The sequence below is a fragment of the Crocodylus porosus genome, unplaced genomic scaffold (genome assembly GCF_001723895.1).
Source record: "Crocodylus porosus isolate Cpor-Errol unplaced genomic scaffold, CroPor_comp1, whole genome shotgun sequence".
Classification (NCBI taxonomy): domain Eukaryota; kingdom Metazoa; phylum Chordata; order Crocodylia; family Crocodylidae; genus Crocodylus; species Crocodylus porosus.
Genome location: NW_017728948.1, coordinates 16,255,849 through 16,283,703, shown reverse-complemented (window position 1 = coordinate 16,283,703; position 27,855 = coordinate 16,255,849). Strand labels below are relative to the sequence as shown.

Here is a 27,855-nt window from a genome sequence, read left to right as displayed (position 1 = left end):
TCCAGTGCTGCCCTCCCCATCCTTGGAGCATGTTTAAAAGTGCGCATTGGTGCCCACATGGGTGAGCATAGGGTAGTAGTCAGAGGGTTGGATGAATCTCAGTAATCCTTCTGTGACTTCTTGGCCCTGGACTCCAGGAAAGCAGCAGACTTCCTAAGAAAACAGGTCAGGCTGGAAGACAGATGACTCCGCCCCTGCAGAAGAGAGTCTCAAACCACCACCACCCATCACTTCCTCTTGGTGACAGTGGTCTTGATCCTCACAACTGGGAATGCCTGGCCTGGCCTGGCCTCTTTTACCACAGAGTCTCTTGGTAGGGCCCCATATCTGTTCTCCAGGAAAACTGCTGCAGGTCGGGATGAAGACTTCTGCTTGCTGCCAGTGCTTACAAGCTTCTACCTTCCTGGGAGTCCATGTCCTCTTCCTTCTCTAGTGCCACCTATGAATTGCGTAAATTAAAGTGGGAGAGGTGGGAAGGAGACAATCTTTCTCATTTTCTTCAGTTTGAAATTTTTCAGAACTCTGGAATAATTACAGGAAACAAAAAATTCAGACAAGAGTGGGGGTTAGCTATTAAAATGTGTTTCTTTGCCTCTGTTATTCCATCTATAAAATAGGACTGATGTGAGTTGCATATCAGCCAGATGGGTTGGGGATGTGATGCCTGTTTTTGGAGCCAGAGACATGCTCCCCATTCACATTCCAGCATGTAAAATGAGACAAAACAGCTTTTTTCAGTGTTTCTGGAATCCCTGCTTTTCACTGGACATGTTCTTCCTGTCCTGAGTCACCTCTTTGCATTGCTGCTCAGTGATATGGTACAGGCTCAGCCTGTTAAGCCACTGTCAATTTATTATGTGTAATTTCCAGGTCAGTGTTGTGTGGACTCATGACAGAGTAGGAGGATTAACAAGCTTCAGTGCAGTTTGCTTTTCTTAATTATGATCTCTGCAGGGGAAACCAAGTCCATAGAGTTCCCTGATTTAAAAAAAAAAAAAAAAAGAACCCCCGCCCCCCCAGCCATTTATTTTGTGTAGGAGAGGGGAGCGCCCTTTACAAAAGCACAAGGAGTCAAGTTTGACTCTGTGTGTGTGACTGTTAATGCTGCGTGTCTGTACGGTTCTCCTCTACCCCAGGAAGAGGCGGCCTTTTCGTGCAGTGGCCAGAACATGTCAGAGGAGGGCCGGTAGATCTGGCCTGCTGCCATAGGTTGCTGACCCTTGCTGTACACAGACTCCCCCGCCCCATCTCGTTTTCTGCCTTTGCAGCTGCGATCACCTCCAGCTCCCCATAGCATATAGGTGAAGTGGCATATGGTTTGTTAATCTTTATGCCCATTCATGGGAATGCAGGACTGGAAAGGCCTTCCTGAGCCACTGAGTCCACTCCCCTTTGGTCACAGGCAATAGTTAACCACAGGAATCCCCCAAATGACTTCTGCAAAGCCTGGCTCATAATTACTTGGAGTAATATCAGAAATGCCAAGAGCACCTTCCAATATACTTTAGGTAAAAGGAAGGGAGACAAGGGCACTATCAATGCAGCCACTGGGCAGTACTTGGTCAAAAAAGCCTAAGAAAAAGACCAGGCCTCTGTTGGGGGGTAGAGTTGTCATGTCTCTTTGTGCACAGTAACCTCTCCTCCCTGCACTGCATAGGACACCTGTTGGCTGCATTGGGCGCGCTCGAGATATTAACTGGCTGGTCCGGTGGGAATTTTGCTTTCGTCCCAGGTAACCCTGGTGTGAATATGGATTCTGTGGTTCCTCTCTCACACAGTGAGAACAGCAAATTGTTCATGGCTAACTTTAAACTAGAAACAGCTGAAAGAAATTAAAGTTCTCCTCTGGGAGTCACATGGTGGATCTTGGCTCCAATATTTTGTTCCCTAGCAAACCATGTAGCATCTGTTTTGGGGGTAGGGGAGGGGAGAGCACAGTGCAGGAGCTGAGATCCTCTTGACAGCAGGGACAGGCGGGTGTTGTCTGGCGTTCTGTACCTCGAGATAGGCGGTGTTTACGCAACCTCAGTATTCTCCAGTTCTCTCCTTCTGCCTCAGCATTGGAGTTGCTGATTTTTTTCCTGCTGGTGGAGGGGGTGAAGCCTCTCACCAAATCGGTCCGTGCTGCCAGGAGGAAGTAGATGAGGCATCTCCCTTTTTACTCAGGCCACCAACCCCCTGCCAAGACAAGAGCTCAGCGTTCTCCCCTACCACTTCTCTAGAGACTAGAAAATCTAGCATTAGGCACTTCTAATAACTATGGCTTTAGCAATCATCACGATGCATCCTTTTTGCAGGCCCTAATGCTGCTGGTTCCAGCTTTCTTGTTAATCGGATGGGCTCCTAATGTGATTGTGCTGAGTGTTGGACTATTGCTGTACTCTTTTGGTGAGTTGTTCAAGCACAGAAACCTGTGTGGGGCAAACCCACTTCACAGATTTCTTCACTCCTACTGAAGATACATGGCTTTATAGAATTGATCCTAGAAGGTGACTTTCTTGCTTAAAAAAACCTGGAAGGATTTGGAACTCTGGGTGTTTTTTGATGCTGCTTATATCTCTGGATGTTGCCATGGTGATGTTTGGAAATGTCACCAGTGCTCATATTGTCTCAGTTTATAGGGGAGCATTCAGATTCTGTGCCCTCTCCCCCTGAGGACCTAATGGCAAAGTGTTTATTAAGTAAAAATACTCAACTGCTGCTTTTCAGAGCTGCATTATTCCATTGCAGCATGGACACCAGGTTGAGGATCCCTTATAACTTGGAGGTGAAGCATGGAGTACCTGTAAGGGTACAAGTGAGAGGTCCTGCATAAGAACACTGATTAATGTTACAGCATAGCCAAGGGAGGGCTCAGCTGACTGTATAGTTTTGTGTTCTCTTGCCCCAAGTACAGGAGAGGGGAAAACTTTGAGCAGTTTAGAAAGAAGCATGTGTAGGTGTGTGTACATGCAAGTATGTATGTGGGTCTGCTTTTATTATTTATTTATGCCCCCCCACACACATACCACATGCCCCCAAATAAGATGTGTCCATTAGTTTGGGAAAGCAGACTGAAGGGGAAAAAAAAAGATCTTTCCAGTTGTGGCTGGATCCTGACCATAGGGACTCTGGCCACTGACTGAATCCTGGCCCTTGTTGCTCGGCCAAAAAAAGCCAGTTCTAACCCTCTCACAGTCACTAATTGGCAGCAGCTTTTGGCTGCTCAGAAAAAAGCTGCTGCCAACTTAACAGTGGCTGTAAAAGGATTAAAACTAACTGATACTGAACAGTGGACTGCCCCTGCCTCTCTCCTTCCCAGGCTGGGGGAGAAGGATGCTCCCAGCAGCCATTGCAGCAGCCCTATGCTTCAATACAAGCACAGAAATCAGTTCTCCTACTTAAGACACAGATCATGATTTTGCAGGGCTGTTTTTTCTGAAAAAGGTGCGTCTGCTATGTGACTATGCTTGTATGTATAGAACCACATGTGTGTAACTATATGTATATATTTACGTGTATATATAACATATATGAAGGCAAGCAATTTCCACAACTTCAGGCCTTCAGAAAGCATTTAAGCATGAACTTATACTTTTCTGAGTAGAAATGGGATCTTTTAAAATGTTATTTGCTTTAAGGTGAGGCCATGTGGCAATGTGCCTGGCCAGGACTGGGTGGTGGAGGGGTGCACATTAGGCCTATGCGATTAGGGAAGTATTCAATTTGGATTTGGCCGATTCAGAGGACAGTGATTTGATTCAGTGATTCGAATCACTGTCCCCATTCAATTTGGCTGAATCAGAATTGGAGATTTGGTGCTGATTCAGAGTGGCTGGGGAGAGTCAGGCACAGCCAGGCAGTTGCAGGTTCTCCCATGGCTCCTCTGGTTGTGCCTGCCTCTCCCCGGGCAGGGGAGAGCCACAGGAGAAGCCCCCATGGCTGCCCTGCTCAGCCATATCCCCTGCCCAGCCCCAGCCTAGTTCTGGCACTTTAAAAAAACCCAAAAAACTAAATAAATAAAAGCCCCTCACTCACTGGCTCTGGCAGTGAGGATCAGGGCCTCTGAGGGCTTGTGGAAGAACCCCCCCATGCAGTGGGTTGCAGCAGGGATTATTCTCTTTTCCCCCCTCCCCCCCCCCGCCAAAACACCCATGGGAGCAGGGGTGGTTCCAGCAGTCACCCAGAGCCCAGCACTGCTCAGCCCCAGCTCCCAGACCTGGGTGCAGCAGAGCGTTGCGCACTGCCATGGGGCAGCTGCTGTGTGGGTGCAGGGAGGCAATCCCCACTGCCCCACGATGCATTGTGGGGCTCTGCCACAAGCCCTCTGAGGCCCCGATTGCTGCTGCCAGAGCCAGTGAGTGTGGGGCTTTTTTTTTTTTTTTTAAAGTGCCAGCAGGCTGGGGCTGGGGCTGGGCTGCGCAGCCATGGAGGCTTCTCCCACAGCTCCCCCTGACCAGGCAGAGGCAAGCTCAGACAGAGGAGTTTGTGGGAGAAGCTGCAGCTGCCCGGCTGTTCCTGCATCTCCCCAGCTGAGCTGAATCTCCAAATCTCTCTGAATCTTTTCCAAATCAACTCAGAGGCTTCCGATTCAATTTGGATCTTTTAATAGGTCTCCCCATTCAAGTCAGGTTCAGAGGTTTGGCCGCCGAATCAGGCCAAATCTCCTTTGAATTGAATCAGTGACTGAAGCTTTGCACAGCCCTGGTACACGTGTGCAAATTATTTAAGTGGTTAAGCCCAAATCTTATCTATAAATTGAGCTGCTTGAAAATTAAATCATCCAAGTCTATTGAGCAAGGCCAAGCTTGCGGCATTTGACAGTTTTCCTTCTTGCCGAAGGATGGCTGATTTTGTAGCAGTATCTTGAGAGAAACGTGATCTATTTCAGTAAGAAAGCAGTTGTCACTGACAAATCTTGGCTCATGTGTGTTAACTTCCTTAGCCTTGGCATCTGCAGACTGTATTGCAGAACAACACAGTGCTTTTATCCACCTACTCCACCCATATTTTAATCTTTTATATCTCTGAGGACACTTTCCAGTTCTGCACATGGCTGTTTTACTCAGACATGTGACCCATGAACGATTCCCTCCCCCACTCTACCTGACAAGAAGATGGAGATCTGGAAAACTCCCATTTAATGGACTAGAATGTAACTGACCCATCTACTCCCTTCCCCTGCACTCTGGGGGAGAGAAATTTTAATGTAAAACAGCTGCTGAACACTCAAAGCCCTTATGGCTCCAAGGCTTGTTTGTGCAGGTTGGCTTTGAGGAGGCGTTTTTATTATTAAACTAAATCAAACCTTATGATTCATTGTTGGTAGAATGCCCTAAGGCTCGGCATCTTTCTGTGTAGCAGTAACCCGTTGGGCTGCATTCCTGGTTGTTTCTCTCCTGGCTATTTTTGGGCTTTCTGCTGCTCCATGATATTCTAACCTGCTTTTACTGATTTTTCTAGCGGCTGCTATCGTTGTTCCATGCTTGTCAGCAGTGGTGTCAGGCTACGGTGAGTGTCTCACTGAGTATTATGCTTGTCTGCATGAAACTAAATTAAACCAAAGCCATGTTTTAAAGAAATATTCACTTCTACTTGAGAGGTTTTGGTGAAGCAGCAATAGACGTTTCAGGCAAGAACTGCTCTTTCAGAGCAGAGGCAAGGTTGTCTTTCCAGTTTCTCCTGATGACAACCCACGAAAAAGAAAACACCTGTGCCCACCTCTGAGCACCCTCAAGGGAAATCAGCAATGCTCTCAATTAAAAATAAAGCCAGTCAGCAGATCCTCTGTGTTGACAGGCTGCACTGTTGTCATGGAGTGGCCCAGGCCTGTATTGTACAGGTTTCCCTTGCTTTATGTGGTACATGCATTCCTGCAAAACTGTACATAACTCAGATTTACATAAAGAGAACCCACTTTACAAAGTAACAAATAGGGACACATTCCAAGACCTCGACTGCATTGGCAGCAGGTAAGTCTCTTGGGGCTGCACTGGGCTCTTCCCAGTGTGGGGGCTGGGTTGCACTTGGGGCGGGCAGTGGTGCTGGAGGGGGGGGCCTGCAGCCATCCCAAAATTCTGCAGCCCCCAAACCCACTTCCCAGCACTACCACTGCCTGCCCTGAGCGCAGTGTGGCCCAACCCCTACCAGGAAGAGCCTGGCCCCAGGGGCTGGGATGCGTGGGGCCTTGATCTGCCCCTGCCCCCAGGGGTGAGGGGGGGAGTAGGGCTGCAGCTGGGGCAGAGGCAGGTGCTGCACAGATGGGTCAGGGCGCAGCTCCTGCTGCGGCCGGGGGCAGTGCCAGGCTCTTCCTGGTGGAGGGAGTTGGGCTGCGTTGGGCTCAAGGTAGATGTCAGCGGCACTGGGAGGGAGGTTTGGGGGGACTGTGGTGAATTTTGGGGTGGTTGCAGCCCGCCCAGTGCTGCTGCCACCCACCTCAAGCGCAGTCTGGCCCAGCTCCCTGCCAGGAAGAGCCTGACACTGTTCCTGGCCCCAGCCTGCAGCAGCAGCAGGAGCCACACCCCACGCTCTGCCCCAGCTGTGCAGCACCTGCCCCAGCTCCTGTCCCACTCCCTCCCTCTCGTGGGGGGGGGGGGCAGATGGAGGCCCCACTCACCTCAGCCCCTGCTCCTGCCTGTGCCCTACTCCCTCCCTCACCACTGGGGTCTCAGTCTGCCCCTCTGCCCACAGCCCTTTTCCCTCCTCCTGCTGATTTACCTACTGCCAATCGCATAAGAGTGAATTTACCTCTTGTATAACAAATTTTGGGTATAAAAAGGTCATTGCATAAGAGCAAATTCACATATACAGAGCTGCATAAAGCGAGGGAAACCTGTATTAGTAAGTTTTTAGGATAGTGATATTCAATGCTAATAATGAATGACCTATGCATACCCAGAGAGACCCCATCCTTTGATCGCTTCCTCAAAACTTGCCACCCTTGCCTTGGAAGGGAGAAGATACCTTGCGTTCCAAACTGGACCCTCTTGGCATAGAAAGCACAGAGCAATTCTGCCTGCTCCTGCTGCAGGCAAATCATCAGCACTTACTGAGCAGTGGTGATGTCTAACTATCAGTAAACCATCTACACCCATTGTCATAAGATCCTGTCTCTATATCAATGGCACAGTTACTAAATGCTTCCTAAACCAGCTCGTAAAGAAACTTATAGCATCTGGGTTCCTTCTTCATTCACTCACTCCCACTTCCTGTACAATCATAACCAAAAGGGAAGGTCAGGAAGGGGATGTTACAAAGCACAAGGAAATCAAGGACCTCACAACAGCCTCCTGAAGAAGAGGAACTTGCTGGCTTCAGGTATTCACCATTTCAGTGCGAGAAAGATGGGTCCAAAGTTGAGGCTGTTTGTTTCAAAAGACAATTATGCAAAATACACAAAGAAAACACAGCTATATTACCCTACACTGGAAGACTGATTTCTTGGCTTGCTCCCCCTCCAGTACCATTTCCAGTATTGGTAAGGGCTGCTAAGGAATAGCACTTGCCACTGCTGTGGCAAAAGATTGAAAAACTCTTCCAGCAACAAGAACAGAAAGCAGCTATTTAAAATCATCATTGCATCACATAGAGCAGTTCATTTGTTTGGCTTTTGCAGTGAGCTGATGAGCAAGCCCTTTCAATAAGCACTTGTATTTTTGCTTCTCAATGAAGGCGTCATGTTCACTGCCTGTTCAGTGGAAAGCAGAGCTGCCAAGGCAGCAGACTGGTTGGGAGGTGGGGGAGGGGAAGGAGGTGTGCACAAAACCAACCCAGAAGCACTAACTGGTGCTGAACTTTGCCTCCCCAGGCTCGGCCAGCCAGAAAGGGAGAGTGATGGGAATCCTGCGGAGTCTGGGTGCCCTGGCAAGATCTGTAGGACCAATTGTATCAGCAACAGGTGGGTCACTGCTGTTTTACACTGACACTTGACAGCATGAACCTCTCAGCTCTTTCAGCCTCTTAGCTACCAGATTGTGGAAAGCAGACATTTTTGTGACCAGCAAACCCATAGCATTCCCAAGGGCTGGATGTCACAGGGAGGGCAGCTTTCACTGACGACATCAGCACAGCTATTTGTGATGTCTGAAGATATTTTATTAGTCTGTTTTTCTGAAGTTCCTGTAGTATCGGCAGTTTCTGCTGATCTCCGTGTGAGTGCCAGACACTGAACCAAGGTTCTGGACCTTGTGCCCTGCCTCGTCCAAAGGCTCCTGCTACCAAGAGAAACAGAACTGTACTGTGTTGATGACATGATGCTCTGCCAAGGGGCTGTGCTGGATTGCAGCATGTTTACCCCAGGGAGTGAGGAAAGAGCTGTTGGTTCTAGGGGCAGAATGCATCTTCTCGTCATCCTTCAGCGCTGGCTCTCCAGTACTGCAGAAACAAAAATCAAAAGGAAAGCATGCTCTAATCTGGGGACAGACAGGACAGCAGCAGATAGGGCAGTGAGTAAAAAGCAAAAGAGATCAGGCAGGGAGCTCAGGGCTCCGAGGAAAAAGCAGAGCAGCAAATCAGACAGGGGAATGGCATTGGAGTGGCACTTGAGGAGGAGGGGGCTAATCTGGCTTGCCAACCAAAAAGGTGTGCTGCCTTTGCCCCAACTGCTCTAGTCCCTGGATCAGTTTCCTTTGGAATGAAAGTCCTGCCATACTTGCACAAGACGGCAAATACTGGGACAACAGGCCTAAAATATCTACAGAGTGAAAATCAGTCTACAACACTGCAAGGATGTTGGGAGTAAGGATGTCAAGCAAGGTGGAGCACCTGGGTGGGGTTTGAACATAGGCAATGACCAGAGGAAGACTGGAGAGAGAGGCAGTGAGGATACAGGGGTGCCAAGGCAAGACACGCAGTCTGCTGGGGGAAAGCAAATGCCAGGTGCTGTCAGTGCAGCCATGAGGAACTACTGTTATGTTGCAACAAAAAGAGTGAACAATATTTTAGCTTTATTTAGGTTTAGGGATGGTAGGTCTATTGGGCTATCAGATATAATGGTTGGGGATACCACTTACTGCTGGTGACCGCAAGAGTCTGATAGCAGATGGCTTACTCCACAAGCCAGACCTTTGGTCTGCCTTGACAGAATCCGCTGCTTGCCACAGTCAAGAGAGAGGATACTGAGCCAAATGGACCTTTGGTCAAATCAGGCTTAGCTCATCTCATTGCAAGTAAACCCAGGAAAGGGAAAGGGAGTAATATGTAGAAAAGCAGTGAGGATTTTGGACAGAGCAAAACCTTCCTTGAGATGAGTCCACTTGTTCTGAGTAACCAGCTGAGGCCTGGCTGAGCAGGACCATGTCTGCAGCACTGCATTGAGCAGACAGACGCCTTCCCCTACTGGCACAGCTTTGAGCTTCTCCGGTAGCTCGGTTGCCTATTTGTGTTCTTCTGCTGGGAATCATTACTTCATGTATCAGAGGCAGAAGGACAAAGATGGCATTTTGGCCAAGGTAGGGAGCCTGCAGCTTTCCCCCTCCTCCTACACCCACAGGAACAGCATATGAAACTTCCTGGTCTTGAGTGTTTGTGCGAGTGCTGGGTGGGGTGGGGTGGAGAAGCCAGTGCTGGCTGGATCCAGACCAGCAGTGTGATGTGACACATACAGACAGACTTACTTTAAAGCAGGGGTGCTCAGTCCCCAGCCCTTGCATAGCCGGATTGGCCTCTGCCACAGTGTCCTGCATGTGGGATTGAGTGCACTGGCTGGATCTGGCTCATGGATAGACTGAGCATCATTCATCTGGCCTAAGGGAGAAAAATTTTTGGATACCCCTGCTTTAAAGTGTTGTACAATCAGGCAGGAGGGAGGCTGTATTCTTGAGGGCTGGAAGAGGAAGAGCTCCACTCATCACCCTTACAGAGCAGTCCCACTGAATAAAAAAGCTGCAGGTCTGTCAGCAGCAAGTTCCAGACTAATGTTTAGCAGCAGCTCAAATGTATGGCTCTGGCTTCTTCTACTTGGCCCCTTGAGCCTGCTGCTCCCTTCTTTCTTCCTCAGCATTGTCTTCTCCCTCTCCCTCCTCCCCACTGCGTTCTTTCTGCCTGCTGTCCAAAACCAAGGGCCTGTGAAGTGCAGAGCAGCTAAGACGGCTCCACCCGGGAAATTAAACTATTGGAGTTAAACATGAATAAGGTAACATAAGGTGGGTTGGGGAGAGGGTGTGGGCAGCAGTGCCTGTCTGCTGAGCAGCAAGGTGGTCTCTTGTCAAGACCTACCCCTGAAAGTCCAGTTTGTTTAGATCCCGGAATTCAGACAAGCCTTCTGGTAGCACGAGGCCTCTGCTGATTTTAGCATATAGGACAAGGAGTTGTGGGTGCCAGGACATAGCTGTCCGCTCACCCAGACTATGCACATGGTCCGAGCTGTATCGAGTCCATGAAGGATGTCTTAGTCACTGAAAAGAAGTGTTGTTTTCTTTGCAGTTTATTGGCTGGCAGGAGCAGAGGTTTGCTTCACTGTTTGTGCAGGCTTCTTCCTGCTCCCCTTCCTGCTTCTTGGCTGGATGAAACAGCAAACAAAGAAGGAGTAGCTAACGTGAGGAGCAACCTGATGGCTACTGCAGCACTGCCACCATGTTCCCAGCAGCTCCAGGCACAGCGTAACAGCAGCTGGCAAGAAGCAATTCCTATCTGAGGAGGGTTTCTTAAAGGGAGCGCCACTTCTACTGTGCAGTCCCCACCAGCATTTGCACTGGCACAGTATCACTCCGATTTCTTATCTCATCTCCAATGTGTTCTTCACAATACAGCCTGTGAGCTGGTTCAGCTGGCTCTGAGAACAGATGCATGCTGTACTCTGGCCGGCTAGGATGGTGACATCATACCATGGCTGGTTAAAAGCATATTTATGGGTAGAAAAATCATGCTGCTAAGTATGCTCTGAGACCTGCAGCACAACTTGTGCTGGATATAAAAACCATGTGGGTTATGTACAATTTCCATCCAGACACAGCAAGTGAAATACCATCGTGCCACATGATCATGAACACAGTGTACTAATTTTTTTATTTTTTACATATATTTTCTTTGTAGGTTTCATTTAAAACACTAACAACTCATCCTAACAGTCTGGCAAAACCTGCAGTCCAGAGGAGGGTAAGGGGTAGGTTACTGACCAAGAAGTAATTCACCCAAATTAGGTCCTGATGAGGAAATAGATCATCTTTCTTTTTATTTATCTTCCTTTCATACTTACTTTGCCAGAAATGTTTGCACTGCCCCCTTCAGTTACCAGTAGCCTGTGGGATGTATTAGGGGCAAGAGCTGATCTCTCTTAAAATATATACCTGTTGCCCTAAACTCTTAATATTAAAAATAGCAGCTTATGATTTGTAAGCCCTTCTAGCAAGAGCACATTCTGTTGTCTCAACACTGTGTTTACAGCCTTGACAAAGGATCATGAGCAAGTAGGTGCCCTCATTTTTATATGCAGTATAGTTGGAAAATGTATTTAGCTTCTTTTTATACTTGTTATCCGTTGTCACAAGATTTTGAAAGCTACATTGTTGTTTTGCATTAAACAGTCACATTGTGCCTTTGTCTGCTGCAGTTCAGGTACACAGGAACAGTGAACATCACTAGGGTAATTGGAGAGGGAGGAGGAAACCAGGGCAGCAGCCCTGGGTGTTAATTTTCTGTCCCCCACCCCCAAATCAACAGCCACTGGTGGCAGCCAGGAGCAACCACTGCCCCATGTGTTACTCACAGAGCTGCTCAATAGTCACTTTTGTTATGGTTGGTCCTTGACCTACTTCAGGTCCTAACATCATGCTGATGGCACTGCTCAGGATAGTAGATGCTCTCTACTTGGCTTCACATCGCTTGTGATAGACCAAGTCCTCTCCTAAAGGAGGCAGCCTCCAGGAATCCAGGCCTCAAAAAGATCAGTTAGGGGCCATCACTGCAAAACTTTCCCTGCCTACAAGCACAAGTGTGAAGAACCATGCTTCCTGACATAGTACATGGACTTCAAAGTCCATCCTGTTAGCTACTTTAATTTTTTAAGTAGGTCGGAACTTGCAGAATAAATTAACAGGCCAGAAAGAGTCTCAAATGGTCAGGTTTGTTTTCTATCTTACTTGCTCCCACCAACTATAGTCCTGAGTGGATGCCTTTCTCATCTTCCTTTTCACTTGTGCTGCTGAGAAAAAAATATTGCACTGGCAGGGCGATAGAGTCTATCAGAGAAATTCAGACACTCCCCAAGTGAAAATACAATAGCTTCACAGGCTGATTCCCATTTCCTAGCAGATCTCTTAGCTTTTATTAAACCTGATTAACAGCCCAGGGTATGCAAGAGAAGACTGGTTGAGCTTGCTGTTACCGAAAAGGTACTGAAAAGTTCCCCTCCATCTGAGGCATGTGTGTCTAGGATCTTCTGATTCAAGCTAAGTTTCTCTCTCAGACTATGATAAACAGCATCCAGTTAGGTAGAGAATGCTCAAAAAAAAAGGCCTTGAGAGAGATGGTGTGGGAGAAGCACACAAGGCTTCCTGGTGGTTCATACATCTGCCCAAGTTGGGAAAGAGGTAGGGTCTGTCTCCTCTAACGTAAAACAGATGACAAGAAACTGGACCTACACGTGCTAAATGACTCAATGTTGCAGCACTACTTTTTAGACCTCTTGCCACATAGCAAATCCATAGCTTTTTAGGCACAGTGCACGGAGAGTGAGCTGCTGAAACATGGGGTTGACAGAAGCTGGCATGCTGAGGAGGAAGCCACCTGAGGTAGTCAATAGAAAACAGTGAGGAGAATATAGTGGCTGAAGTCTCACCCTTGTCAGATTTAAGCGCCTAGCTCAAGACTACAGAGAGATGTCACCCTCCACCTAGCATTAACCCTGCCTGAACACTTCCCTGAGTCAAGACTTCCATCTTTCAGAAAACATGGTAGCAGGAGGGCATGGGAACTAACCTAGTCGCTAGCACACTGACCCAGTGTGGGGAGTCTCCTGTTGGAGCTATTTCATTTTGCATGGGAAAACCGAGTAAGAGGCAGGAGAGAGCGCAAGGGAGCGCTGATGGCCTGGTGCTAAGAACTCTCATCTGTGAGGAGAGAGGACCTGGGTTGCAGACCCTATTCCAAGGAATGCAGAAGTATTGTAATCATTCTGTGCAAAGTAAAAGAGCTTCAGCAGGACAGGACTGAATGATCCACATCCTTGAATGCCTTATAGCCTCCTAATTCACTCATGGATTTAAATCAGTTCAGGCTGGAGAATTACCACACTTACCATCTCCCATGTCTCAAGCAAGTGAGCTAACCCTGGACAACTATGAGTAAGAGACCAACACTACCTCTGCTAGCCTCGTCATGTTTGGGCTCATCTAGTACACCTACCAGACTGGGTCCCTCAAGCGAGAGAGACAGGGTAGCATCCCATGTGGACACCAGTTGAGCTTTGGCAGTTCTGGGCACTTAACTCACCATGTATCTGGGTCCATGAAGGCAGTTTTCCTTAAGTGCTCCCAAGGGTAACTGTTTTTCTGGTGTGGTTTAGTACTTGCCAAGGTGTTGGGGTTTAAGCCCACGTTATGGAAATGGGAGGCTCCTCCCTAGCTTGCTCCTGCAGCCATATGGCTGAGGGCAGGCAAAACTTGGAAGCATCTGAACCCCAGCCCTCCAGGCTTGGGCCTGTATGTAGGATGCCTGCAAAAAGATTCTGGAAATCTCTGAAGCCCCTGGTAGGGGTGAGGATGTTTGCTGGTTGTAGGGCCACCTATGGTTCTGGACTGACTCACGGATTTGGCTTGAAATATGAAAAAGTTCTTAAAAAAAAATCTGTTCTTAAACTGGCAGGGGGAATACCATGTATCTGTGTCCATGAAGGCAGTTTTCCTAAAGTGCACCTGGGAAGAACTTCTCTTCTGGCATGGTTCAGTACCTGCTGAGGTGCAGCAGCTTTAAGCTCACTTTATGGAAATGGGGGGGGTCTTCGCCCTAGCTTGCTCCTGCGGCCTGATGGCAAGCAAAACTCAGGGGCATCTGAACCCCAAGCCTCTGGGCTTGTGCCTGAAAGTAGGATGCCCAACAAAGGAGTTGGAGGATGTTTGCTGGTAGTATGCCACTTACAGTTCTGGACTCTTGGACTTTGAATTAGTTTTGGCTAATTTGGTTTGGAATGCATATTTTTTTTTTTTTTTTTTAAGTGCCTGGATTTATCAGCCATAATATCTGATATGCCCTCCATGGGAGGGCTTAGTGTTGATGGATTTATGGACCTGGGAGGGGAATCGGAGCTTGCTCCATTCCCTCTATGCATCAGCGTGGTATTACAGTGTTTCCAGGAATAGTTCCCCCTTTGGGGAACATATGGCAGTATCAAAAGTAGAACTTACAATTGTGTTACTTGAGATGCCTGGTGGTCTTAGCAGTAAGGTGGGGTAGTTGTCAGCAGAGAATCAGTTTATGTGACTGTTCCTGTACCTGAATAGAGAGTGTGGTTGAAAGGGTGTGGCTTGGGGGCAGCTTGGACGTTGTCATCATGGAATCATAGAAAATTAGGGCTAGAAGGGACCTCAGGAGGTCTAGTCCAGCATTTCTCAATCCCTTGGTCACAACCCACTTAGCAGGTTGCAAGAATATATGAAAAAGGTGCAAACAAACTTTAAAAAACGGATTTTCCTTTAAAGGAGAAAATGTGGAATACCGCAGTTTTCCAGCCGATGAGGGCCTGCTTGGGGCCCCCGTGCGCCACCCCACACACCCAGCCCTACACGCTGGGGGGGCTGGGGACAGGGCAGTGGGTCGAGGGAGGGGCACTGGGTCGGGACAGACCATCAGTGTTTACAAATGAGTTGTGGTACAACAAAGGTTGAGAACCACTGTCCTAGAGAATTTTCTCGTTTTTCTAAGTGCTGATTTTAATTACATACCTTTATCTTAGCTCTTATCTCTGCCACTTATGATCCAAGTTCAGGTCATTCCTTAGGTTACATCTTTTCTTCTTTCTTTCTTTTTTTTTTTTTTTAAAAACAAAAAAAACAAAAAAAAACTTTTTTCCCACGTCTTTCTAACCTTGGATAAAAGTTTCTATAGCTTCCTGTTTGTCTCTGGGGACACTTAAATCCAATTAGAACTGTGCTCAGAGGAGAAATGGAGTGATCCTAATGAATAACTGAAAAAGACAAAAAAGCAAATTTTATTCCCCCTTCTGTATGTCACTGCCTATGCAGCCAATCACTCAAACATATGCCTCCTACTTGAAAGGAATTTAAAAATTTATTTTGTCCAGGGAGGTGCAAAGAGCTCCTATTCTCTCAATAGGTAGCCTTTGTGTCTCACATAGCCTAAGCACTGGCAGGGAGTTGCTTATAGGCAGGTAACAGAAGCTAAATACAGGGTGGAGGGAAGAGAGGTGGGACCAGACATTTGGCCTGGGACACACATCGCCATCATCTTGGCATCCAGGTCTCGCTGGAGGAGGGGGTGAGGATCCCTCGCCACCTTTACCTAAGGGCTACTGGCAAGTGCATTAAGTAAACAGGAGAGCTGGAGTCTAGGCTCTTCTCAGCCTCAGTCTGAATCTGCATCTCCTGCTTCCCAAGGGAAGTGCCCCAAAAAAGAGGTTTAAGGTGGGAGCAGCTTGGCTCTTGCCACAGCATTTCAGCAAACTGTGTGGCATTTTTCAGATTTCAAACCACTAAATCAGAGCACGTGGACCAGGAGTTACCGTAACACAAATAACGAACCAAGAAGGGATCCGCTCACCAGAAGTGGTGCTTCTGAAACCTTGAGCATGTCCTGCCAGACAGCAGCTTACATCTGCATCTTGGTGTTAGCCCTTTAAGGGCAACGTTATCAATCCAATACACTGCTTGAGCAGGCAGAACTATAATCAACCTGGAAGGGATGACTGACCTTCCCACCGCACTCAGCTCTGGCAAATTCGCTGAGGACGACACTGGCTGCAACATGAAGGGGCTTCTTTGTACTCTGTCTGCAAGCTCCTTCAATTAAATTTTAGATGCTGCTCCCTTTTACTGCCTGTCTCTGTTGTTTATTGTTACTTCAGTTCAGGGGCTCTGGCCAGACTGCTAGACACCACTCTAGTCTGGAACAGAGATGTGACCAGTTTATTTAGACCAAACCCTTTCTTCAACTATTACAACATGCTCCCACAGTGCTTCAACCAGGCCCATTTAGCTCCATTCTCATAGAGAAGCTAAAACTGTACCACAGCTTTTAGAAGAGAGAGGAAAAAACCCTTACACTTTTAAAGAAGACTTTTATTTGTAAGTAGAACTTAATGATACAACAAAGAAAGAAAAATACAGGACTTTGACTCCCCCACCCCAAAGTATATAGCCATACTGTACACAACTAGATTTCATAATGTCATACAAAGAATTCAAAGAACAGACTACAAAATTAGAAAGTAAAAATCATTGCATATGTGGTCAAAGATAAATGGAAGGACTCCATTAACTGAAACATAGAGCAATTAGTAATGTAATTACGACCCTGGCGATAAAACACAATTTAGCAAAGTAAGATAAGTACTGTATGCTTCCTAGTGTACAGAGGACATACAAGGTTAAAATACAAGCTCAAAGCCATTAGTGCCATGCAGTCCTTGCTAAACATTGCTGTTTAGGTGTCTCTCTTATGCAGTGATGTGCTGTTGTTTCTAATTCCACCTTACCTCTACCCTTTGCATAATAGAAGTTAAATCCCTGGCGGTGTTGTTTACTACCACTAACCCTCTTTTCTCACTTGCCACCTTACAGTGCTAACTGGCATCTCTGGTGAGGTTGTCTTCTCTCCTTCCTTCACTACTTGAAACTGGTCTGAAGAATCCAGGTGTCAGAGGCCTAATGTAGGCCTTACCTATCTCTACAGCGCATAACCTGTAGCTACTGTTCCTTGCTCTCCCGCTGCACACTTAAGGCATTCAATGTCTATGTTACTGGCTGTCAAACAGGGTTCTTCTGATACAGTCCTAAATGGCTCCACCCACAGTAAATTATTTTCAGGTACAGACACTGAAGGCAAGCCAATAGTTTTCTCCCATGGAAGGACCTGTTAAAAGTTTTCTGCTGTTACCACCAGAAATGGGTCATATCTGACCCCTAAAATTGCAAGGATTCCCCTCTTTTACAGTTGGGGCAAATGAAGATGTTTGCAGTCACACACACAAGTGCAGCAGAAGAAAATATTTTGCTTTTTCAAGGAAGTTCCTTGATGCTGGATCTGCGCATGTGCTCAGTGACAGAGGCACAAGGAGTACAAAGAGGATGGGAAATTCAAAAGTGACTATTCATCTTCCCAACTACGCTATGTGCTAAATGGTTATGGCAACCCCTGGAATGCTAGAAGGAATTTCTGTTCCTGACTTAACCACTGCTGGCAACACAGGGGCCAAGAAATACCAACTCCTGTAAGTGAAACAAAAGGATTAATATAAAAATGTGTAAGCATTTATGTTTTTGATGGTTGGTGGGGAGAAGAAGGGATGAAGACGCAAGCCTGTAAACAGAGCTTATATGCAGTAAGTTTGCATTTGAACCTGGGGAAGTTTATCAACTTAGGGGAACCAGTATTAAGAATTAAGAACCAAATCCAAAAGGCAATTGCCCATGCTCTAGCTTATCACTTGAAAGTATCCCATATGCTTTCAGGTACTATTTTCCTGTTGAAAATAGGATGAGACCTCAAAAGACCAAACTATTGGGAGTTTGGTTCTTGCCAATCCATCACTTTTGTCAGAAAGGCAAGTCTATAAGGCAGGTTTCACTATATTGTAGTTTTTAGAAAAGCGAGGGTTCTTTGAACACAGACTCAGCAGAAAACACCACCATCAGTTCAATCTGCTTAGACACCACAAGGTTAAGTGCAAGTCCCAGCTATACCACAAAAGAGAATGCAAGTGAAAGAGTGTTGGATCTACTGTTACAATAGTGAACAGGAGCAATACGGAGAGTCTCGAAGCTGTACTAGCACACGATCTGTAATCACTGAGTACAGAAGCTTACATCTCAGTTCAAGAATGTGCCCTCTCTAAAATGCACGTGCAAAAGCATCCTCTCTGCAATGCGTTAGTTAAAAACAAGCCCCCACTTGTGACAGGTTAAGTACAATATTGGAACAGAGCACGGTCAAGAGTGAGCAGACGCTGCATCGGGAATGTGGCCTTGTGAAAAATATGCTCTTCTGTTAAGCAACATGGGCTTGAAATTAAAAACGGTGGTTTAGTGTCTTCCGCATGGAAGCCATTTTGTTCATTTACAAATTAGGACTTGGATCTGTGGTTAGCTGCTGAGAGCACAGGATTAGCACCTTTTTGCACGTTAGTTTCCTGTTATAGCCTTAAACAATCAAGCTATCACTTGAAGGGTTGGTTGGTTTATTTGTTGCATTCCTTTACATAATAAGACAAAACACTCAGTACAATCTGGTACATTCTAGTGGTTAATGAGTTTAGATGTTAAACTATGACAGTGTTTCTGCAGTGCATTTGGCCTTTAGGAGTCACTCTTCTTTTTGTTCTTCTTCAGGAAGGAAGGAGTGCGGAACTTCTTTTTCTTTTTGGATGGGGACTTTCCTGGGGATTCATCACTCCCTGGATCAGCAGTTGCCCCTTCCTCAGCTGTGGGTGTTACTGCCTCTTCCGCAGGCTGAGACTGGGGTTCTTGATTTTCCACTGCAGGTGACTCAGTCTGGCCTTTGGTCAGATCTTCATCACATCTACCTTCCTCTTCCTCCTTTCCAAAGGTTGGGAAGCTGAGTGCTTCTGAAGGCTCATCAGGGGTGAGGTCTGGGAGGGTTTGCTTGAAAGTTGCAGCATCACTGTCATCTTTGTAAGTCTGTTCCTGCAGTGTCTCTAATGGATCGACATGAAATATTTAGTTAGAGTGCACTGGCCCCCTTGAAAATGCATTAAGCTATATGATAGCCAGTGCTTCACGTGAGAGCCTAGTTCAGACTAATGTACATCCTGCCAAACTTGCATATTTACTTTCGCTTTGGGCACTGGGATACATGTGGAATATCAAATACTTATTTTTACCTTCCACAGTTGATTTTATCCATGGTGGTCTAACTCACCAAGAGTAAATGGGAAGGGTTTATTCATAACATTGCAATGTTATTTTGTTTGCAAATGAAGGGAGAGTTTTTAGCACAGAGAACAAGGGATTAAACCTACAACTCTGGCATTCAGGAGTTGGTGTCACTTGGTTCCTAATTCTAACGTGCTTTTAGATTTGGTGGGATGGAACAAGGTTACAGCTCACTACAAGCCTATGGCCAAAGGTCAGCTAAAATCATTAATTCCTAATTTGCCAACCCATTTATTTATAAGTCCAGTAACTCACATGATGCTTCTCAGAGAGGATTTGATGACAGAGATGATTTCCAACTGAGGTCTTTTATTGCAAAGCCTTTATTAATTTTTACAATATTTACTCGTGTTACGGGGTTTAGCATGTTGTTAAATTAAATTAGCCAAGCCCAGTTTGCACGGCCAACTTGCACTGGATGTGGCTGCTTATCCAGTCTTCCATTGGGGTTGGCCATGGGGTAAGTAGGTCTAAAGTGGTGCAAAGTCCTTGTAACAGTCTTATGCACACTCTGCATTTCAGCCTGACCTGACCTGGATCTCTGTAGTCATCAGTGATGTTTAGCAACATTCGGCTTTATGCCCCTCTTCATAAAAAAAAATTTAATTACATCCTGTTACTGCAAAGCAAATGGGCTGGCACTGAGCACATAAGACCCAGTGTGCATGGGAACCACCAATTAATAAGCTTTCTGTTAGCCGTGTCAAATTCATAAGAGCTGCTGCATAACACCCACCAAGAGGATGAAAACCAGAGCGTGGTGGTTTGTGAACTACAAGAAAGGAAGGGGCAACATTTCTCCTTTAGTAATTCAAGGCTTGCTACCAGTGAGAGGATACATTTGGTAAGGGCATTAGATTTAATTTCAAAACACTGAAGATCATCACCACCACCTACAGACTCAGTATCTGACAGTATCTTTAAAGAACAGAACTGAACAGTCCACAGCCTGCGCCGCTGTGAATACCTGGTGTATTGTGAGCTCTCAGTGTCAGACTAGGGGAAACCATGTCAAACTCAGCGTCAAGCCAACCGTTCCCAACAGAGACGTTAGAGGTTGAAATTATGTTAAGGAGAGGATTTAAAAAGGTAAAAGAGAAAGCTTTTATGTATGTTAAGAGTTGCCTCACAAGGCTCTAGTCTGATTAGCCCCTTATGACCATTTCACAGCAGTTTATCCGTGGTACAAAAACCCCACTAGTCTTTTCATTGTTACCAACTGTCTGGTTTTTTCCATCAGGAATTTGAGTGAAAGGCATTAATCAGACTAATTCCCTTGTGCGTGTACCATGAGTGATTTCCAAGGTAATTAGAAACTTAAAAAAAAACAAAACAAAAAAAGACCACCAAGATTTCTGGATTATTCACAAAAAAAAGCATTAGAAGCTACTGACATTTAGAACAGCATCTGCCCTTTCCTGTACACTACACTTACATAGAAATGATTTACAACTCATTTCTCCAGACGAACTATTTTGTGCAGCCTCAGCTGGATCGTTCACTAGAACGAAGCAAGGATCTCCAACCCCGGGGCAGTTTTTGCGAGAATACGGGAACTCTACAAATTCCACATCAGTCCAATGGGACAACAGTCACCATGTAAGGGGCTAATGCCCTCAGGGACTTTAGGACTTCTATCAGCGAGGGGCTCAAAAGAAGTCCAAAACCAATTTCAGACATGACAACACTTAGGAATGTCAAAATCTCCCTGGAGATCTGGTATTTCCACACACGCAGACAGCGAGGCAGTGAACTCTGCAGCCTATCAGTAACACTGGCATTTACAACTCTGGGCCTAATGGAGTTATGGAGATAAAAGGGTTTTTTTCAAACACACACGGGTTGCCAACTCTGACTGAAGCTATTCCAGGAGATTTTTTCCCCAATGTGATGTAATGTCATTAATTTCATTTTCTTAAACTATCCTATTAAGATCTCCCAGATTGCTTTCAATAGTCACCGGGAGATCAATGCCTATTCTGCTAGAGTCCCGGGAGATCAGTGCCTATTCTGGTAGAGTCCCGGCCAATCTGGGAAGGTTGGCAACTGCGCGCGCGCGCGCGCACGCACGCACGCACGCACGCACGCACGCACGCACGCACGCACACACACACACACACACACGAATTACCATCAAGTAACATTTTGAAAAGTATATCTGAAGTACAGTTGCAGTGAGAACAGTGTGTGTTTGGGAACAGCACCCTCACTCAACAGAGAGCCTGTCACTTGCAGATGTCGTGGTATTCAGTCATAACTTCTTTGGTTTGGAAAATACCATATTTTCTCACATACTGCCTGCCCTCAAATGAAACGTACACCTTGTTTTTCAAGGCAGAATGTATAAAAAAAACCAGAGTCAGGACTGAGTGCAAGATGTAGGAGTAAATCCTCCTGGAAAAGTGTCCAGGAAGTGTGGCACCAGGAAGTTCTTCCTGTCAATTGTGCCAGCTGCCTGGACTGTCTTTCAGGACACCACATTACTTCTTGGACATGTTGTTTCCAAGGGGACTTGTGCTAGATCACGCAAGGTTGGCCCCAAACCCTTCCAAAGGCAGTAACAAAGCTGCTCCCTCTTTATTGCAAGTAGTTCTTTATTTAAAGTTCCTGTAAATCAAGTGTTGTTTCCACATAACAAGCCTCATCAAGATACACTATCAGGAGCTCACTTCCTGCTTCAGGCACAAGCTACAGCGCTCAGCCAAAAGCTATGGCTATGAGAGGGTTAACACAGGACTCCACTACCTGGGAAGCTGCTGTCTCCAGGCCTGCCTCTTTTTCAGTGAAGAAAACAACTTCCTCACTTAAAACACAAACCAATTTTGGGGGGTGATTTTGGGGCAAAGGGCACATGTTGTATGTAAGAAAATATGGTACAAGCACATATGAATAAAATTTGTATTTTATTAGCCCTGCAAAGCCAACACAGGCAAAGTTCTTGTTTTACAAGCTTATTAATGATGTAAGAGGCACCCAAGAATAGTTCAGCTTGCATATCCTTTGACTTGCAAGAAGCAACTGCCTTTTGAACAAGAGCAGAGGCGTATAAATAAGGTGAAGCAGCTGTTGACTCTTACATATACAGGCATACCTCGTTTTATTGTGCTTCACTTTATTGCGCTTCGCAGACATTGCGTTTTTTACAAATTGAAGGTTTGTGGCAACCCTGCGTTGAGCAAGTCTATCGCCGCCATTTTTCCAACAGCATTTGCTCACTTCGCATTTTTTAGCAATAAAGTATTTTTTTAATTAAGGTATGTACATTGGTTTTTTTTAGACATAATGCTATCTATCGCACACTTAATAGACTACAGTGTAGTGTAAACATAACTTTTATATGCACTGGGAAACCAAAAAATTCATGTGACTTGCTTTATTGCGATATTTGCTTTATCACAGTGGTCTGGAACCAAACCCGAAATACCTCCGAGGTATGCCTGTAGTCCCAAGGGAAGGTCACTGAGATATGTGGACTTTCCCCTTTCAAGATTCCAAACTTACATGTAAGATGCATTTAATTAACAAATATTCTGGGAAAGCAGCAACTAAAGGACTTAATGTCTGTCACTGTCTGAAAATGCCTGACTTTTTTTGTTAAAACACAAACAAAAAATAAATGAAACTCAGTAAACAACAAAGATGCAAGAGAATGAAGCAAAGCACAGAAAACTCTGGATAAGAAGCAGAAACAAGTCAGAGTATGGGATGATACTTACTATGGTAACAGGTACTCTTTAGCATATCCACCTCCTGTTTGCAACGCAGCCACAAGAAGAAAAAAGCACAAGTAGAGAATCTGTGCATTCATCACAGCCATTGTGTTAAATTAGAAGAATGGTTGCAACCATTCTTATAGAAAACAGGATGCGATGAAGTAGTGAATGGAGACTTTGTAACAGACAAGTGAAAATATCCAAAGTACAAGGTAAAGGTAACACAAGACAAATTAGATTACACCCAGTATTGGTATTTATACCCTAGATTTTGCAACAACAGCAAAAAAACACAAAACCCTAGACTTTCCCAGCCCTGTTCCCACTTGACAGATATTTTTGCTACACTGGGTTACCCAATCAAAACCAAGATTCAAATATTCCTGGAGGTGTAATCCAAACACAATATTCAAGAAATGTGCAATCAGTGAGGATTTTCCAAACTAATTACCCATGTTCAGTTTAATGAAGCTCTGATTCACAAGGTGACAGAACATTGTGCTTCTCCGCAGCAATTCTTGCTCAGAATGTGCCAAGGGAAGAAACAGTTCAGAAATTTCAACAGAGCAATATGGAAGGATGCTAAGTGGTCTGAAGGACAGTGCACACTTCTTTGTTATTGTGAGCAGAACTCCTAGGACAGTAAGTTACAAAGCTCCACAAGACTGTTAAAAAAAAAATTAAAACATCCTTTTTACTAGTCTACATATTCTAGTTTACATACGTTCATGCTTCAGTCCATACTTGTGTAGCTACCGGATTCTGCCCCCCACCCCCCAGCAAGAAGCAACATACCTTCCTCTAGCTTAATCGGTGTGCTGGGAGGAGTGCGAGCTGAAGGAGGGTCTGGGACACTCTTTTCTTTCTCTTGTCTGGCATCTTCTGAAGGCTCTACTCATGCATCAGTGTGGAAGCGAAAACCAAACAGCACACACAACTGTTAGGAATGCATACACCGCACATGTCCCCTGCACCCATAAAAATTGTCTGGGAATAAATTTTTTTCTGAATGAAAATTGTCAGAATGCTTAATAATTGCAAAGCAGGCAAAAGATTCATGTGATCAACACACCAGCGTTGTCCAACTCTTCGCCAATGAAACAGACTGAAAAGATACAGAAGTCAGACTGCTCTGGGTGCTTGCTTTGATAACACCATTCTTGACAGGGATGGATTGTGGGGAACGACCCAGAGGAAGAAATGCCCACCTGGCCAAAGGACGCCAAAGCTGAATAAACAAAGTTCTTTTGCTTGCTTTGAATTTATTTGCAGAACCTTGAAATAAATAAAAAAGACATTCTGCAAAGAAAAGGATGGAAAGGTGCAGAGAGAGATCATCATGAAGTGTCATGCAATGAGCTGCAATTATTCCAAATAGATTTGGCAGTGGTTTTATTTTTTTAAATACTAAAAAAGGTTCCCCACCCTCCTGCATCTTGAAGCAGGACTTATTTATCAGTGAGCAAATATTAATGAAAAGAAATCTCATTCCACAGAAACAAGAGATTTCCTCAGTACCAAAGCACCATCCACACAGTTCACCCCAGGCAAGAGAAATGCCAATTAAGAAATGAAATCAGCACCTTGGCTCACAAACCAAGGATGTCCAGAGATAGAGATTCCAGAGGTGAAGATTGAGAGGCTGGATTCCCCCTTGATTGGCAGCACAGCTGTACCACACTCATTAATACCTGAGGCCTCAGCCAAAAGGTCAGGATTGGAGCTTAATGCTTTGATGACTGCTGAGTGAAATTCCTTGTGAGGGGACTCCTGCTCATCTGGCTCCTCCTGGTTAAGATGTGTGCTGACCTGCTGCATGGTTTGACAAGAAACCTGTGCAGCAGAGAGCTCAGGATTTTCTAACTGCTTAGAAAGTGCTGATCCATCAGGATTCTGCAAAATCTTCAGGGCCGGTAGTTTCACTGCTCCTGGAAAGACTTTGGATCTGCCTTGTACCTCCAGAGACTTTTTATCTGAACCAGTTTGTTCCCTGATGCTCTGACTCTTAAGTAAATCATTTGGCTTCCCAGGTGGTGTCTGTCTCAATAACATAGTCTCTCCATATTTTGAAACCTTATCTACGTAGAATGCAGCAATGCACAGAAAAAAAGGTGTATGCAATTACACAGGCATCGATAGTAACAGAACAGCTCATGCCCAAAACCTGCTCTAATACCTGAACATGCAAAACAAAAGGTAGGCAGAATTCACAACCCTTCGAACATAAATATCAAGCTATCGGAATGAGAGCAAGTGCAGCACCGACTACTATTATTATATGGAATAAGTCCCCTTACAGCAATTTGAGGAAATGTAATCAATTATTACAATGTAAATTATTTAAAATTGGCATTACATTAACGCCTGGAAACCTCTACTAAGACTGAGGTCCCACTGTGTGAACACACACTAAAAAGAGGGTCTGTGCCCAAAATTGTTGGTAATCTAAAAAGACCAGGCAGTACAAGTCTGAGAGGGATCCCAAGACAAAACAGGTCCCTGTCAGCACCAGTGTCAAGACCAGGTCATCTTAGTTCCAGTCCAATGTCCTGTCCAGAGGGCCTACTTGCCTTTGGTAAAGAGTGGCAAAATGAGTCCTCCAGCATGCCAACGTAGGCCACAACTTCTGCTACATAAAATGTTATACACAAATAAAACAAGATAAATCCTCCAAATGCTGCAGTGTCTTCTCTCATCGTGCAGTATGATGCTCTTCCATTTTCTGATCGTTCAGAGATTTCTTTGGCTCTAGACAAAGTCCTGAGACCATGAACATCTATCTGCTGGCCTTGTGATAAATATTTCATGTACCTACGTGCACTTTTTGTTCTGTGCTTTCCCAAGTTAACATACTTAGCAGGTCTCCCACTTTCACCAAGTCAAAATGTTTAGTCTTGTAGCCTAGTAGCAATGGCATGTTTTACTCATCAGGCTAACTTCCAATATTAAAATGGGAACAATCTGCTGTTCCAAGTGCAATAAAAAAAGTTTGACTGAATGAAGTCTCAAGTTTCCACATGAAACTTCCAAGTGGCAATAGTAATTGGCCAAATTCTGGAGCCCAGGTGGCCAAGATTCATTTTTGCCTCTAATGTGTTTTGTTTTCTTAATCCAAAATCCTTGGATTTTGATTAAATACTTCAGAGCACTTAAATGGTGCTTCTCATCTCCAGAGGTGCTTTCTAGGTCTCTAAGTTACATTTGGACACACTAAAGCTGAAAAAGGCCAAGCAACATGATGTCTGTGGTTACAGAGGGAGTCACTGTAAAAGTCAAGATTAAGAATGTAGAAAACTCTGGTTCCCATTTCTGTGAGTAAGACAGACAGACAGACCACACTCCCAGTAAAAAATGACAGCAATACTTATTACTAGAGGTTAAGAGCAAACCAACCTTCAGACCCTTTCTGCTTCCTCTCAACTTCTTTGCGATACTCTTCCAGTTCTCGATCAGTGAGTTTATTGAAGGGATTTGGTCCTGTTGTGCTCACTATAACTTTTGGCTGATACTCCTTCTCAATGATTGCTTTTGATGCAGTCACCAGCTCTCCCTGGCAAAAAAAACAATGGGGATATGTGTGCCACTAAACACAATTCAGAGAACCATGACAAAGGTTGAGGCTACAAGAGGCCAAAATAAAACAAAAAGATAGGTCTGATAAAAAAAAGAGAAAATGTTGGTGTTTATTTTCTTTGGGATTTAATAAGCACTATTAACAATTAGGATCTTTAAAGGTTGTTTAATTTTAAATAAAAAATAGGTCTCAGCTAAAAGTCTACATAGACATCAGTGTTTTCAACCAGGGAATATCCACTATTGAACAGTGCATCAAATAGCAGTGGCCAAACAGGCTTTGTTGGATTATATTTATTGATGTGAATACATCAAGTTTCTTTAGAATAATAGGAGAAAGAAGATAATGGTCCCAATTCTGGAAACTTTGAGCATGGAGCTCCAGCAGAAATTAATGGGATTCTCATAGAGAATGCTTATGGGATCAAGCCTAGTATTTATAAATATTCAGTGTTTAGAGAAAAAGCAATAACCTAGTAACAGAGATGTTATAGGAAAATGTTAATTAGCTATTGTAACTACCCCGAATTAAAAGCATTTTGCAAGTGTCTGTAATAATACTGAATGTTTTAAAATGTGAATATGTCCTCACTGGTGTTAGCAGGTTTATTTAATATCTTTCATATATATGGGATAAAGAAAGACTGTTAGACTGCTAATATTATATGTTCAAAGGCCAAGAACAGGGAGTGTGCAGCTACTCAGGGAAGTCAGTCTCTCCCCACAAACTTCATAGGATTGTGACGAAGCAGGCTGCCACCAACAAAAACATGCCTCTCTGAATGAGTTAGTCTCTAATGTGCCACCCTGCCCTGTTTTCTGGCATCTGATGCATAACTTAATGCTTTCATCGAAGAAATGTCTAAGATTTATTCTTTGGTCAGTGAGGCAATTTTAGTTAAATCCTAAAGCCTTCTCCTTTTGAAAGCACAAATGCAATCCAGATAGTTTCAAAGCTGTACAATACTGCTGTGTGCTAGGTGTAGGAAAGGATCACTGGAATATATTGAGCATTAAGTATGATGCATTTAAATAATGGGATGCATCTCTAAGTTGTTTCCATGAAAAACTGTTACTTGTATTAATACTTAAAATCCAAAGTGTAAGAGCTGTGTACAGTTAAAATAGTAAACAGTACCGAAGAGAAAAATTACAAGGTACAGCAGGCACAAGAGGTTTTTACTGTACTAAAAGCCAAGGGGTTATTTTTCTGAATGATAAAGGCTGCTGAGAAGATATCATCAGCTCCAGCCGGAGTCAGATTAGACGCTCTTGGTGGACAACGAGCCAAAGAATGAATGAACAGCGAGATGTGTGTGAATGCCTGAGAGAAGAGCTCCAGGCACCTGCATCTCTCTGGATGCAATCCAGGGACACAAAAAGAGACTAATTGCAAAAGGATACACTCAGGTCAAGCAGCCAACATCAGCAGAGTATGGTGATGACCAGATGACATGGAGAAACACTGTTGCCAGGCTATGCCGTAAATTAAATTCAAAGTGAAAGCGCTTTCTATAACGTCTATCACC

At 45.0% G+C, this 27,855-nt stretch overlaps 2 protein-coding genes across 12 annotated transcripts in view; one reads left to right on the top strand and one right to left on the bottom strand.

Moving 5' to 3' along the window:
- The window catches only part of MFSD10 (major facilitator superfamily domain containing 10), a 35,647-nt gene extending 24,136 nt beyond the window's left edge, over positions 1–11,511 (top strand). For all 4 annotated transcript variants that reach the window (XM_019552678.1, XM_019552676.1, XM_019552677.1 and 1 more), the window contains 4 exons: positions 2,298–2,388; positions 5,443–5,490; positions 7,787–7,876; positions 10,402–11,511. In XM_019552678.1, the coding sequence (XP_019408223.1) occupies positions 2,298–2,388; positions 5,443–5,490; positions 7,787–7,876; positions 10,402–10,508 (336 nt within the window). In that variant the 3' untranslated portion in view covers positions 10,509–11,511. The remainder of the gene's footprint in view (positions 1–2,297; positions 2,389–5,442; positions 5,491–7,786; positions 7,877–10,401) is intronic.
- Positions 11,512–16,190: 4,679 nt separating this feature from the next.
- ADD1 (adducin 1) overlaps positions 16,191–27,855 on the bottom strand; it is a 113,304-nt gene continuing 101,639 nt past the window's right edge. For 3 of the 8 annotated variants that reach the window (XM_019552671.1, XM_019552672.1, XM_019552673.1), the window contains 3 exons: positions 26,147–26,303; positions 23,549–23,644; positions 22,756–22,790 (listed from right to left, as the gene is read on the bottom strand). In XM_019552671.1, the coding sequence (XP_019408216.1) occupies positions 22,756–22,790; positions 23,549–23,644; positions 26,147–26,303 (288 nt within the window). Of the gene's footprint in view, positions 18,803–22,755; positions 22,791–23,548; positions 23,645–24,444; positions 24,832–26,146; positions 26,304–27,855 lie in introns of those variants that run through there. The other 5 variants (XM_019552666.1, XM_019552667.1, XM_019552669.1 and 2 more) reach the window with 3 other exon arrangements.